This window comes from Engraulis encrasicolus, chromosome 22 (assembly GCF_034702125.1).
Source record: "Engraulis encrasicolus isolate BLACKSEA-1 chromosome 22, IST_EnEncr_1.0, whole genome shotgun sequence".
Lineage (NCBI taxonomy): Eukaryota > Metazoa > Chordata > Actinopteri > Clupeiformes > Engraulidae > Engraulis > Engraulis encrasicolus.
In genome coordinates this window covers 44,684,988-44,699,987 of record NC_085878.1, presented here as the reverse complement: position 1 = coordinate 44,699,987, position 15,000 = coordinate 44,684,988, and the positions used below count along the sequence as shown (strand labels likewise).

Below are 15,000 nucleotides of genomic sequence, written 5' to 3'. Positions count from 1 at the left end.
CTCCTCTCCCCATCCCCACCAGTCCTCTGCCCCTCCTCTCCCCACCCCCCCCCCCCCCCCCCGCCCCGCTCCCATATCCTCTTTTTCATCCCTCCCCTGTTCCACTCCTTCCTCTCTGTCCTCCCAAATTCTCACCCGTCCTCCAGTCCTCCCCCCCTCCACTCCTGACCCCTTCCTATCCCTCTCCGCCCTCTCCTCTCCTCCCCCTCCCTACCCAATACTCTGCCCTCTTCCCTCTTCCCCATCCTCATCTTACTGTCTTCCCCTACTTTCCCTATTCACACACCCATCTTGTTTTCCTTCCCCCGATACTCCTCCCCTGCTCCCCTCCTCTTTCCATCCCCACTTTTCCCCTACTTCCCTCCTCCCTGGCCCTGCTTTGCTCCCCTCCCCGCCCCGGCTCCGCTCCTCCCCACTCCCTCCATTGCTTCCCTCCCCAGCTCCCCTCCTCTCCTCTCTTACTCCAAACCTTTTTGGACATTAATCAGGACAGTGACTCTGGCCTTGGGCTCCGCCCTATTATGGGTTCCTATTATTATTACCTTCAAATCCCAGAGCTGCACTGTTGGGCCTGGACCAAGTCCACAGTCTACAAACGACGCATCCACAAGCACATGCGCATGCACATGCACATACACACATACCCACGCACACGCACACGCACACGCACACGCACACGCGCACGCACACGCACACGCACACGCACACGCACACGCACACGCACACGCACACGTTCACGCACACGCACACACACGTACACACATACACATGCACGCGCAGGCATGCATGCACACACACACACACACACACACACACACACACACACACACACACACACACACACACACACACACACACACACACACACACACAATGGTGGTATTGAGGGAGGAGACAGGAAGAGGAAGAGTGAGAGGAGAGAGGTTAAGTGTTCAGCACCACATCAGTGCTGAATAGAGACGCGCATGCACACTTGCCCACATTCACAGCTCTCATACTTACCTACATTCACACAGGGATGCGCAACCCACAAAGCAGGGGAGTGGCAATAGAGAGAAAGGGATGGAGAGATTACTAGAGAGAAAGAGAGAGAGTAGAGATGAAGAGATACAGATAAAGAAAAAAAAGACCTCCTGAGGGGGCTCTTACTTTTCAGAGCATGACGATAGCCAATCGAGGGCAGTGACAGAAGCCGTGCCAGCAGAGATCTAGTACGCAGAGACGAGACTAGACGAGATGAGTTTGGACGAGACGCCGTGGCATCCGGCGAGTGAATAAAAGAGGCGAGCAGATAATAGGCTGCGTGGTGCAAAAAAGCCTCCAGGATACACATTATCCTTCAATACGACTCTACATGTAGTCGCTACGTTTGTCCATTTTATTTGTTCCAGGTTTCTTTGTGTGTTGACTTTGTGTTTTGTTTGTTATTTATTTACTGTTGGCAAGTGGGTGTGGAGGCAATTGGGGTGTTGTGATGTCTCTCTCTCTCTCTCTCTCTCTCTCTCTCTCTCTCTCTCTCTCTCTCTCTCTCTCTCTCTCTCTCTCTCTCTGACAACAAGCAAGCAGCAGTTGGTGGTTGCTTGGACTTACGTCGGCCCGGCATCGGCATGTGTGTCTGTTGCTCGCTTCAAGCTGAGAGGAGTTTTACCTCGCAGTACCGCCGCCGGTGAAGACTTAACTTCCTGGGGTTATTCTGCATCAATGGCAGAGGGCAGCGAGAGGCCAGCAGCGGGCAACGGGCACCTGGACGTTTGACTGTCAGTGCAGACTCTGTAGCTGCCATCTCAGCTGCTACGTGGTGCTGCCCGCCTGCCAGGCTCAAGCGGAGAGGAGAGGAGAGGAAAGGAGAGGAGAGGAGAGGAGAGGAGCGGAGAGGAGAGGAGAGGAGAGGAGAGGAGAGGAGAGGAGAGGAGAGGAGAGGAGAGGCTGACTGGCTGTCTGACTCTGATGCCTCTCAGCGGTCAGTGTGTGTCGAGTCAACGCGGCTAAAGACCCTTGCACTCTAGCCAGATAGAGACGTGAAGAGACAGAGAGAGAGAGAGAGAGAGAGAGAGAGAGAGAGAGAGAGAGAGAGAGAGAGAGAGAGAGAGAGAGAGAGAGAGAGAGAGAGAGAGAGATGCTATAAAAGTCATCCCACAGGCAGGCTTACGCTGTGGTAGCCTGCGGGGTCGGAGAACTGTGCAGTTATGGACGCACACACACACACACACACACACACACACACACACACACACACACACACACACACACACACACACACACACACACACACAAAAACCCTGAAGACGTCTCTCTCCCTCTCTCTCTCTCTCTCTCTCTCTCTCTCTCTCTCTCTCTCTCTCTCTCTCTCTCTCTCTCTCTCTCTCTCTCTCTCTCTCTCTTCTATCACCACATGTATTTGGGCGGTTGTCAAGTCTGTAAAAACCCTGAGTCACCTCTGTGCGTGCCTTATGCCAAAAATGTGTGATGTGTTTTTACGGCCACAAAATGAATATTGGCACGGAGAACAACAACAAGATTGTATTTGTTTAGTGATTGCAGTGAGTGCAGGGGTGTGGGTTAATCACTAGTCAACAGAAGAATAACAGAACTAATGACTGTGCAGAGATTTCTGAAAATAGATGTAGGCAGAGCATGTCAGGTCAGGCCATTTCCACCAAGGAAGTGACTGGCAGACCAAGCAGTTACTGTACACCTGCAGAAAAAGATATTGAATAATGTTAGAAATTAAAGTTGACTTTATTTATTTTCCGCTCATAGGAAGATCGAATTAAACCTTTGAGAAACCTTTCGCTGAGGTGATTTCCCCCTCAGAATCAATTGCGCATTAGCATAGAATTGCAGTCCATTCACGTGTGTGTGCACCGAGTCTGTCCATTCAATTTGCTGGAAAATTCCGCCCCACGATCTTCACTTGTTATTGTGCAGCATACAGCGCTGTCTCTGAGCGCCCTCCTCCACCCATTATCAGACCCATTTGGTAGAGGCCATGCGGATATCAATAAATGAAATAGGCATGGACAGTGGAGAGATAGGAGCCCTTGGTTGGATGGATGGATGGGGGTTGGGATGGGATGGGATGGATGGGGGGGGGGCATCAGCAATGCACCATGAGAATAACCTAATGATTGTTTGTGAGGAGATGTGTGTATGCACGAGAGGCTAGTTGCGTACCCTCCACGATGGCCTTATCTCGCCATTGCAGGCTCCACCACTCACCTTAGGCCTCAGAGCGTCAGGGGCGACTGAGGAGGACAATAACACCCCCCACACTCACACACACGGACATGGACACAGTGAACACACAGACACACACACACAACGCAATGGGCGTCTCTCTCTCTCTCCTATCACCACACACACACATACACACACACACACACACACACACACACACACACACACACACACACACACACACACACACACACACACACACACACACACACACACACACACACACACACACACACACAGTCCAACCTTAATATCTTTGCAGGGCCCTCCCATTGATCCATATTCACCCTAACGATAGCTAAAGAATGCTAAACTGTGCCCAAACCAAAACAAACCTTAACCTGTCAGTGATGAAATATTTTTACTTACTTTTACCAGTAACTACAAAACTACCCCAGCAAAAGGGGTCAAAGCATGTGGGGTCCAGGAATTGGGCCCCACATGGAGTGAGGGCCCCACCCTGTTGCTGTGCTGCAATAGCAGTGCCTTCACGAAGGTAGATTGGTGCAGTACACACACACACACACACACACACACACACACACACACACACACACACACACACACACACACACACACACAAGGACACACACAGACACACACACGGACACACACACACACACACACACACACACACACACACACACACACACACACACACACACACACACACACACACACACAAGGACACAAGCACACACACACACACACACACACACACAAGGACACACACAGACACACACACGGACACACACAGACACACACACACACACACACACACACACACACTTACACACATACGCACACACTCCTCCTGCTACAGAGGCGATAGAAACCCCAACCCAGCACAGCTCTGGCCACTCAGCAGCACAGTAGTGGACTCCTGATTGATAGTGAGGAAATTGAAAGTCAAGGACAAACACTGCGGAGGAATTCTCCAGTGACTAGTGGCCAGTGGAACCCACAGAATTAATTTTGAAGCGTTAGTTCAACGTTTAGAGTGTCTTCTTTTACAGTGTAACACCCATAACATGCTGTTGAACTAACTCTGCATGAACTGTACAAACCTCACCAGCAGCACCCCCTCGACACACGCACGCACGCACTCACGCATGCATGTACGCACGGTCTCATGCATGCATGATATACGCGCGCATGGGCGCACGCACACACACACACACACACACCCACAGACACACACACACACACACACACACACACACACACACACACACACACACACACACACACACACACACACACACACACACACACACACACACACACACACACACACACACAGGGTTAGTAATTGTTTTGGCTTGAGCATACTTTTAACTTTTTCTTGGTTAGGTTGTAATTAGTCACAAAACTAACGCTAAAACAAACACAAAACACTAAAGCAATTGTATACTTACAGTTTAGGGTTAGGAATTGTTTTGGTTTGGGCACATTTTTGCACGAAGAGCCCTGCGTAAATATCCACATGAAAAAAACACATTTGTATTTAACTTAATTTCACGAGCCTTCACTCACTCCATACACACACTCCTTACACTCCACTTCACACCATCACCCACTCTATACACACACTCACACTTACACTTACACTTTGTACGCACATTCACACTCTCTCTAAAAAAAAAACACACACCACCGCCACCCCACCGTTATCATTCTCTGCCCGCTGGCTGCATGCAGACTATAAGAAGGTAGTCCACCTAAACACCCACACACTTGCACATACAGTCCTGTGATCGACTGTGCAGCCCCCCTGCAGGCATCCTCTTTGGCCCTAATTGAAAAGCCATCAGTGGGAGAGCAGGTGTAGGAATGTGATGGAGGACCTGGCTAGTCAATGGGGTCGTGTTTACAAGAAGGCCGTGAAGAGAATATCGATGATGCGTCTCTGCGTTCTTTAAGGAGTGCAAAAGTCACAGAAGTTCTGCATGTTGCTTTCTGATTTTGTATTATTTCATATTTATCTTATTTATTTCTTTAGGAAGAGGATCTGCCATAAATAATTTACAGTCGTAAAGTCGTAAAGATGATTTGATATGTTTGCAACAACATTTCTTTTTGCTTTTTTTCTGTAACTGTATCTCCCTTTGAAACTCTTTTGCTCAGTTATTCCTTGCACACTTGCTTGATGCTGTGGCCTTTACATTAAATAGAGAGCGAGAGAGAGAGAGAGAGAGAGAGAGAGAGAGAGAGAGAGAGAGAGAGAGAGAGAGAGAGAGAGAGAGGGGAAGAGAAGAAGGCACGAGATCAGGAACTGAAGTAGGCAACATGGATGAGGGGGAGCGCAGAGGAGTGCAGAGGAGAGGAGAGGGGAGGAAAGGAGGGGAGGGGAAGGGAGGGAAAGCACCCATGGGCTCACTTATGAATTATTCAAAGGTAGGAGCCGAAAGACAGCTAGAGAGAGAGAGAGAGAGAGAGAGAGAGAGAGAGAGAATGAAAGAAGAGAAGAGGGGAGAAAACAACATGTTAGGCTAATTAATCATGCGGCTAAATATAGATGAAGGGTCTGTTTTGTTGCACAAGTAATGAGTCTCTCTTCGTACGCGGAAACATAAGAGAGACATCAGAGAGAGAAAGAGAGAGAGAGAGAGAGAGAGAGAGAGAGAGAGAGAGAGAGAGAGAGAGAGAGAGAGAGAGAGAGAGAGAGAGAGAGAGAGAGAGAGAGAGAAAGAGAGAGATGGATGTGTGAGGAATGGGGATGGAGAGAATGTAAGAGAGTGAGGGATGGGGCATAGGAGAGATAGGAGATAGAGAGAGAAAGAGAGATGGCTTGATAGATGGGGAGAGCGATGGGGAGGAGAGTGAAAAAAAGATAGAGATGGGGTAGAGCAAAATACAGACAGAGGGAGGGAGGGAACCAGGGCTAGGGATACAGCTCCCATGATTAAAGCGGGAAAGCTCCATCAGACATAGAAAAAAAAACACACACCTATAAATGTGAGCTAAGTGTGTGTGCTGATGGTTGCCCACCTGACTCGGTGGTCCTGTCTGTGTTTACGAGGACCAGGGGTGAGATTCGGGTGGCTCTTTTGATGCTCACCAGCCTTTTACAGTCATTACTGTGTGAGCACAAAATGAGCGGGTTGCATTTTTCATGCCTCTAATAGCACAGCCCTTTCTGTCTGTCTCTTTGACTCTGTCTCTCTCTATGTCTTTCTGTCACTGTGCCTCTTGGACTACGTCTCTCCGTCCTCTCTCTCTCTCTCTCTCTCTCTCTCTCTCTCTCTCTCTCTCTCTCTCTCTCTCTCTCTCTCTCTCTCTCTCTCTCTCTCTCTCTCTCTCTCTCTCTCTCTCTCTCCCTTAAGGGGTCACAAAATTCGAATCTTTCATGGGGCCCAACATTTCTGGCGGCGACCCTCTCTCAAACACACACACACACACACACACACACACACACACACACACACACACACACACACACACACACACACACACACACACACACACACACACACACACACACACACACACACACACACACACACACACAGGCACACACATATGCATGCACGTGTGACAATGATAGTGGCAACAGATGAAGGCAAGTTTTTTGACTTTGCTTCCGAAAATGTAGTGTGCGGGACACATGGAACTCTGGGGAAAGGCAGTCAGCACGGTTCTGTCATGTTAATGGAGAGCTTGTACCAAAACCATGTAGGCCTGTGCATACAGTATCAGAACAACTGGCATTATTTAATGAAACTGTTAGCGTAATGGACTATTTCCATGTTATTATTGCCTAATTGTGGCCTAATATCCGAGAACTCTATCCACTCTATCCTTAATGCATTCAAAATGGAAACCATCATTGCTTGTTTGCCCTCAGATACACAGCATTACGCAGCCTATTGTACAATATTGATCAGGCAGTTAAATAGACAGGCTTCAGCAAGTCCCTCCTGCACTTCAGTCACGGCCTATCAGCTCGTGCCTGCATGTGTTATCTTTTCTGTCTTTTTCATCGTCACATGATCAATATCCAATCTATCTTGAGGACACTAGAATAGGACATTACTGTCCTCCTGGGAGACCCGGCTGAACCTGCCTACATGAGACACACACATAGACACACACTGAAATCAACGCACGCTCGCACGCACGCAGGCACGCACTCACACACACACACACAGATTCTACAAAACATTGTGCGCGCACACATGTACTTTGCCTCTCCGCACACACAAACAAACACAGAAATGCATACCCACTCACACACTCTCTCACACTCTCACACACACACACACACACACACACACACACACACACACACACACACACACACACACACACACACACACACACACACACACACACACACACACACACACACACACACACACACACACACACACTCACACATAGGGACACACGGGGACACACACAGGGACTCACATCCGCACACACAAACCCACACAACCACACACACACACACGCATGCTTCCGCCACCACCAGCTATAAGAGGTAGAGTCATAAAACATGTAGTCGTGTTTGTGCCCGCGGGCCTAAAGGCTTCGTTAACCCCTGTGCCTATAGAGGGCTTTCATCTTTCACTCCATAAGGCAGCAGAATGGGGTTCAGCCATGCATGCTGGCAGCCATAGGGCCATAGGCAGAGGCTTTCACCTGCCCCCACTGGCAAAAGGGGACATGGGGCGGACACGGGGCAAACCCGGGACGCCACAGGAGCGTTTCTTCCTCGTTCTCTCGTTCTCTTATTTTCTCATTTTCTCTCTCCATCTCTCGGGCTCATTTTCTGTCTTTCTCACTTTGTGTCTACTTGTATGCCTCCTCCCTTGTGTTCCAGTTGCATCAGTGGCATGACACTTCATATTGCCAATGCTGTAGTTACGCAAGTAATCAATATATCAAGTTAGACATAAACAAAAACAAAAATAAATTGAATGAAATAGCTTTAAAAAAAGACAAAAAAACAACTAGATTTTCACTGTCTGTCTCTTTCTCTCTCTGCCTCTCAGTGTAACTCTCTCTCTTCCTCTATCTCTCTCTCTCTCTCTCTCTCTCTCTCTCTCTCTCTCTCTCTCTCTCTCTCTCTCTCTCTCTCTCTCTCTCTCTCTCTCTCTCTCTCTCTCTCTCTCTCTCTCTCTCTCTTTCTTTCTTCCTCTCTGCTGGTTCGGTTCACTTGTACTCTGGTTGCATCAGCATCGTGGGGCAGGGGCCCAGTGGAGACTTTTTGACAACAAACAGATGCTGAATTATGCATTTGCGCGTTTGGTGCCGCTGTTTGCAAACTCTGATCGCACGCCAGACTTTGGCATTGATCGTGCGCGCTGATAGTCTGCTGAATTCCCAGACATTTGTACTCAAGATACTTTCTTGGACTTAATGACGTTCGTTGTCCTCATTGAAGTCCACCTACACAACTGATCAACCCCAGTAGGGTTGGTAGGTAGCCAGTGATGCAACCACACATATTGATTCTGGAGATGTTTGTGGGCGAGATACAGTGATGTTGTGTTACATTTACATGTAGCTCCTTTTTGAATGCAGATTTATTTTCTATGATATGTTACTATGCTTTATTAATGTAAAATGTCATCACAAAATACATATCGAAATAAGTACACAGGACACCTGAAAATAGAAGTGTTTTTCAATCATTTTTAAATCCACGAAGATTCATTTTGACTTAATACAATAACTGTCTGCCTCGGTCTCTTATTGATTTTCCCAATTCCCTAAATATTTCTGCTAGTGGTGTATGCACACAGTATTGAAATGGAATTTGATGCCAGTCATTTTTTTCTCTCTCTGATGCATTACCAAGCACTTATTGATTGTGACAGTAAGATAGCATTTTGCCAAAAAAATATCAAAAAAAACTTTTGTCGTACAAATTGACAACCTGTCTGTGATAAATAATGCATGACCAAATGAACGAAGTTGTCACTTGTCCCCCTAGGCAACAGCCTGCATGGGCTTTGGCCATTCTCTGATCTTGCACATAGCGTGTGAAGACAAAATGAAAACACAACACAAAAAATATGACTCCATTTATAAAAACGGCCACCAAACTGCAGTGACTGCAATTTTCTGACATCTCTCAGTGAATAGATGATGATGTTGCTGACTGAAAGGTCAAAGGGTAGATCCCTGAATGGCCAATGGGTTTATGAGAAGGAGAGGGAGAGAGAGAGAGAGAGAGAGAGAGAGAGAGAGAGAGAGAGAGAGAGAGAGAGAGAGAGAGAGAGAGAGAGAGAGAGAGAGAGAGAGAGAGAGAGAGAGAGAGAGAGAGAGAGAGAGAGAGACTGGGGAGGGGAGGAGACAAAGAGAGAGCAAGGGGTGGAGAAAGTCCACCCACATGGCTATACTACCCTGTTCCACCTTTCATACGTCTTTTTAAGTGCACAGCTTAACAGAGGGTCTCGCGGGTCGGTCACCGACCACCATGAGGAGAGGGCAGGGGGAGGGATGGTGCGTCACAGGCCCCGGCAGTGAGTGTGTTTGTACCGCCACACGGAGAAGGAGGAGGAGGAGAATGCTACCAGCAGCAGCAGGGAATGGAGAATGGGGGTAACTGCTAATGTTTATCCTGATGAATGTATGGTGTGTGCTGGGACTGTCACTCTACTGTCATGTTGTACACATTGTGTGTGAGATGACATGAAAGGAGATGGGCTAGTGAGTTGGAAACATTTGCAAATGTACCTTGCTGAGCACGGGCCCAATAGCAGCACAGAGTTGTGCTTCTCTCCTCTTTTCTCTTCTCTCTTCTTTTCTATCAGTGGTTTTGCTGCTCAACCGTGATGTAAAGCTGGAGGGAAACAATGCTTGCGGTGCATTTGTGCTGGCTGTTTAAGGCGGGAAATGCCTGTAGGTGGTTTTTTGATGCATCGTTCAGATATACAACTTCTGGACTTATTTTCCATAATACAACATTTGTCATAGCTGTAGTGGAATTATGGCACAGCAACACTGGTGTCAGCATATAGACACCTACTTTGGTTGGAAAAATGTTATATAGGCCTGTAACTGCTGTTGTTTGTGTTTCTTTTTTAGTTTTTGTTTGTTTGTTTAGCTGCATTTTGTTCATAGTCTTTTCTACATTCCACCCCATTAATGTGTTTATTGGCATAAACAGGAAGTCTGGGAAATCATTAAAAATTGATGCACAAGCTTTTCAAAGTCTGGTACATCTGTGTCACCACTCTCAGAGGGGAAACGAAGCAGGGGACAGGAGACAATGAAGGAGGAGATGGAGGAGAGAGAGAGAGAGAGAGGGAGAGAGAGAGAGAGAGAGAGAGAGAGAGAGAGAGAGAGAGAGAGAGAGAGAGAGAGAGAGAGAGAGAGAGAGAGGGGGAGAAATCCTTTTTACTGACATTGTATAGTCCTTATACAGAACCATAGACCGGCACAACTCACTCAAGCACTCAGTGCATCTGTGCACGAACATAAGCCATTAGACAAAAACCTTGTTTGTTTTGCTAGCAAATTCAATCATTGTTTGGTTTTATAAACATCATTGTTTCGTCTTAAATAAACAGGACAAAGGCCAAGTCCAGGGGTGTTCAAGCATATACAGAAGCTAAAATAGCTGACACTGCAGAGAAATTAACAGCCCAAGAAAAAACGTAATGAGTTTGCCCACCATGGCATGATTAATGGGTACAGCACTAAGAAAAATATAGAGAACAGAACAGCATAGAATAATGTAATAGAGCATACGAGATTCACACAAACAAGTAAATATGGTCTGTGGTGATATATTATTGCTTGGATACATTAATTGGATTCTTTCTGTTTTCCCCAAAAGCTTAGAATGTTCTGTACATTATGGATAAAAGCACAGCGACATAGGACGCTAGCTAATTAGTGCATTCTTACAGTAGGGACACATAGCAGGCGAAACGAGCGAGGCGAAGAGGGGTGAAATTTAGTGCTCCATTCTGACAGCCCAACCGTCACCAGGTCGTCGCAGCGAATTGGGCCGCCGCAGGCAAATTCGCTGCTCATTTGCATAATATTAAACTTGGTTTCATAATTTCGCTTCGCTTTGCTTCGCTCCTGTTCGTTTGCTTTCGCTTGCCTTCGTTTCTCTCATAGGAATGAATGGCGAAGTTCGCTTCGCTTGGCCAAATTCGCGTCTATGTGTCCCTACCGTTACTTAACCGCCATGTCAATGTTACATTTACATACAGTCAGAAGTTTGAAACTTACAGAGTTGGAAGTGTTACCATCAAAATCACACTATCTTTTTTCATCAGTAGCCAAAATGGCTAAAGATGTTAACCTAATTAGCCAAACACACTCTCACTAATGGGTGGTAGGAAAGTGTGTAGTGTAAGTGGCTAGTAAGTTGGTCTTTTCTACCAGCCAAACTGAAAAATTTCACCAGCATTTGGCCAGTTGGTTGGTGTTAATTTAGAGCACTGATCTTTGTGTTATTGGTGCTGTTTCACCTTATATTATACAGTAGACTATAGGCCTATTTCCTCTTCCCCTCCTGTTGGAGTGTTGAGATGTTAAGACTGCTGCTGTATTTATCCATTCCAATGGGGCTTGGTGTGCAGCATTAAGTTGATAAATCACATTAGCCTGGGCGAATGTGTGGAAAATAGGCCTGTGACTAAATCATTCGGAATGGTGGTCTAAACATGCGGTGGTACCATTAATTTTCATTGTTTGGAAACGCTCCTGTGGATTGAGTGTCCCTGCTACACAGAATATATATATGTTGGCATGTGTGTGTGTCTGTTTTGTACACACACACACACACTATACACACACATACACACGCGTGCGCGCACACACGTGTGTGTGTGTGTGTGTGTGTGTGTGTGCGTGCGTGCGTGCGTGCGTGTGCGTGTGCGTGGCGTGCGTGCGTGCGTGTGCGTGTGCGTGTGTGCGTGCGCGCCGGTGCCAGTGCCTGTGTGTGAGTCTTAAGCATGTAGTTGGCCTCGCCTCCTGAGGCTGGGTTGGTGGAGCATGATATTGCTAATGCCTCGGACATGGCTCCACTTCCTCCCCCTGCACATAAGCAGTGCAGCGCAGTGTGAGGAGGCAGCGTCCCGCGCTGCAATGCGGAGTGTTGGCAGCCCGAGGGGCCCCGTGTGATACGGAGGCAGCGAGGCGGGAGCCACAGGGAGGATGCCGGGTCAAATGTGTCTCGTTTTGGTCTTCGGCCGGCCACAGTGTCTAAGCCATTTAGCTTGCCTTGAAGCACCTCCATATGTATATATATATATATATATATACATTCTCTGTACGTTCCGATGACGATGGTTGTGTGTGTGTGTGTGTGTGTGTGTGTGTGTGTGTGTGTGTGTGTGTGTGTGTGTGTGTGTGTGTGTGTGTGTGTGTGTGTGTGTGTGTGTGTGTGTGTATTTTTGCACTGTGCTGAGCTACCATGCGTTAGATATGCACACAGTCCACTTAGCATTCTGTTGGGGTTTCAGGATGGGTGTTACACAGACTGTGGCTGAGGCATGAGGACAAGTGAAGAAAGTCAAGTGTTAATCTCGATCTTCTTTCTGGGGGCAGAAATCAAAGTTGGGCTAAAAATATTGGCCTTTCCCATGCATGTTACTACTGTTAAGTTGATGTGCTTGATAGGTGAGACGTAAGGTGAGATTAAAATGCCTCAAGCCCCTGGTATTGTAGGTGCTCCGGCATATGAGAAGTTTGAACTGTTCCAAATGTTGTGCCTTTAAAAATGTATCTTTACACGATATGATATGGGATGTACTGTGCTGCTTTTTAAATAAGACCCCCACATGATGTCAACAGTTTGATATGGAGCGGGAATGCAGGAATGCATCCATATACACAAAATTGGATGATGGAAATTCTTGTTTCTCAGATAAATCAAACGTTCTGCTGACTGACTGACGGACTCTCATTCTACGTTGCTTTGTCTGTCTTTCGGTTTGTGTGCACGTGCACGTGTGTGGGCGTGCGTGCGTGCATGCGTGCATGCTTCCATGCGTGCAGATGTGTGCGTTACTACAGCATGGGGCGAGGACCCCTGTTGATATCTAGGTTTTTTTTTTACTGAGGATAGTTTCATGATCTCCTCCTCCGCTCTGGCTGTGAGAGGATCCCACCATACTAAATGTGAGTGTGTGAAGTCCCAATCGCTTGTCTGTGGTAAGTCCACGTTCCCCTGTTCGGTGCCGCCTTAACTCCCGATCAATAACACTTTCTCCATGAAAGAGGAGCCTTGCTTCCTGTTTGGGATGATACCAAGCCTGGGGAGAGCTAACAGTATGAGGTCCTCTGGCACCTTTTTTTCCAGAGCCCTCTGAATTGTATTTTTGTAAGACAAGCACATGCAGCCATGGGTACAAAGCCTCAGGCGAAGTAAAAAAAAAATATATATATATATATATAAGTAGAAGAGAAACTTTTCATGATACAGAACACAAAGTAGGCAAATTAATTGTGTTACCCTTTTCTGAGATATTGGAAACAATCTAAATACTTGCAATGCAAATATCATGGCCATGCTTGTGTGAAATGCAATATGGTATGTCCACAATTATGCAACATTTAGGGCCTACAATGTATATTTAAACAAATTACCATAAAAGTAAGGGATAATATATCAGACGTTGGAGAAAAAGTACCTGCTATGGATGCTGAAGTATAAATATTCTAAGGAGAGCTTTAATACAAAATGTCACATTTTCCAGAGTATTCAAAAATGTCTTTTGTGTTTCTCAGTCACAGTATCATCATTAAAATGGTTGTTTAGTTGTTCGAATTTGGAAAGAAAAATCATTAACCCAATTGCCTCGATACCATTTAGCATATTTTAAGAAAGTAGATGAAAATAGAATTTAATTGCTGCGTTGAATATAATAGATATGCTGTGTGATATGAGGTACAAGAGCAATTTGCCTCAAAGCAGCAGTGTAAAATTTACATCGATTCAACACTTTCTCAGCACACAAAATGTGTTTTGCTTTGCCTGAAATGCATCTTGTGTTCTCAAAAAGTCCTCCAATCCATCAGACATAAAAATGTGCAAGTCTTCCATGTAAGACAGACGTCCACTGTGGCGCTCAATTAGAATTTAATCCTAAAACATTTAATTACAAAACCGTGGCACTGCGCTCGTAACAAGTTTCGCCACCTCTCTGCCTCAAAGTTCACCGGCATTAATTAATGACTGTTTAACATGGGATTAAGACCATAAGTCAAGATGTTAAATACTTTCCGGGGGCTTTTTGCCAAACGGCAAGGGGGAAAGTCTGAGGCTGCACAGTAGAGATTTGTAATGATGGCTCAGAGTCCCCAATCCGAAAGGGGTTATCTCGGGCAGGGCATGAGGCAGCCGTACTCCCTATCAGTTGGTTTAGCACTAATTAACGGCATTTACTTTATCCATGCACCGCCGCATTGGAGGGCTTGGCTATTTTGTGCAAATATCACCTGAAGGTTTCTTTTTCTTTCTCATCCACACCGAGTAAACTAGATCAGCACGAGCACCCGTTCTTAATAAAGGGAGGTCTACTCCATAGGCTGTCTGTTAGGCGAGCCTTTTGTTGATTTGTGACCATTGACAAACACATTTTTAAGAGGTCGTTCACAAAGTCCTTGGAAAAGCACATTTTTGAGGGATGTGTTTGTTAAAGCAGTAAACCAGATGTGCACCATAGGCACTTCCAGGCACAGCCAGGGCACTGTGTTCAAGCAGTAGAAAACCTTCAGCAAAGAATGTTGTGGGGTCTTGAAAATCAAGTCAATAATTGATTTATCTCCACCAGAAGTTGGGCTGTCAAA

The 15,000-nt window shown here is 46.5% G+C and overlaps 1 protein-coding gene across 2 annotated transcripts in view; it reads left to right on the top strand.

Moving 5' to 3' along the window:
- The window catches only part of lingo2 (leucine rich repeat and Ig domain containing 2), a 143,011-nt gene that overhangs the window by 111,659 nt on the left and 16,352 nt on the right, over positions 1-15,000 (top strand). Inside the window, exon 1 of one of the 2 annotated variants that reach the window (XM_063189263.1) lies at positions 9,703-9,789. The exons of the other annotated variant lie outside the window; for it this stretch is intronic. Within the exon in view, the coding sequence (XP_063045333.1) occupies positions 9,784-9,789 (6 nt within the window). The 5' untranslated portion in view covers positions 9,703-9,783. Of the gene's footprint in view, positions 1-9,702; positions 9,790-15,000 lie in introns of those variants that run through there. 2 annotated transcript variants of the gene reach the window in all.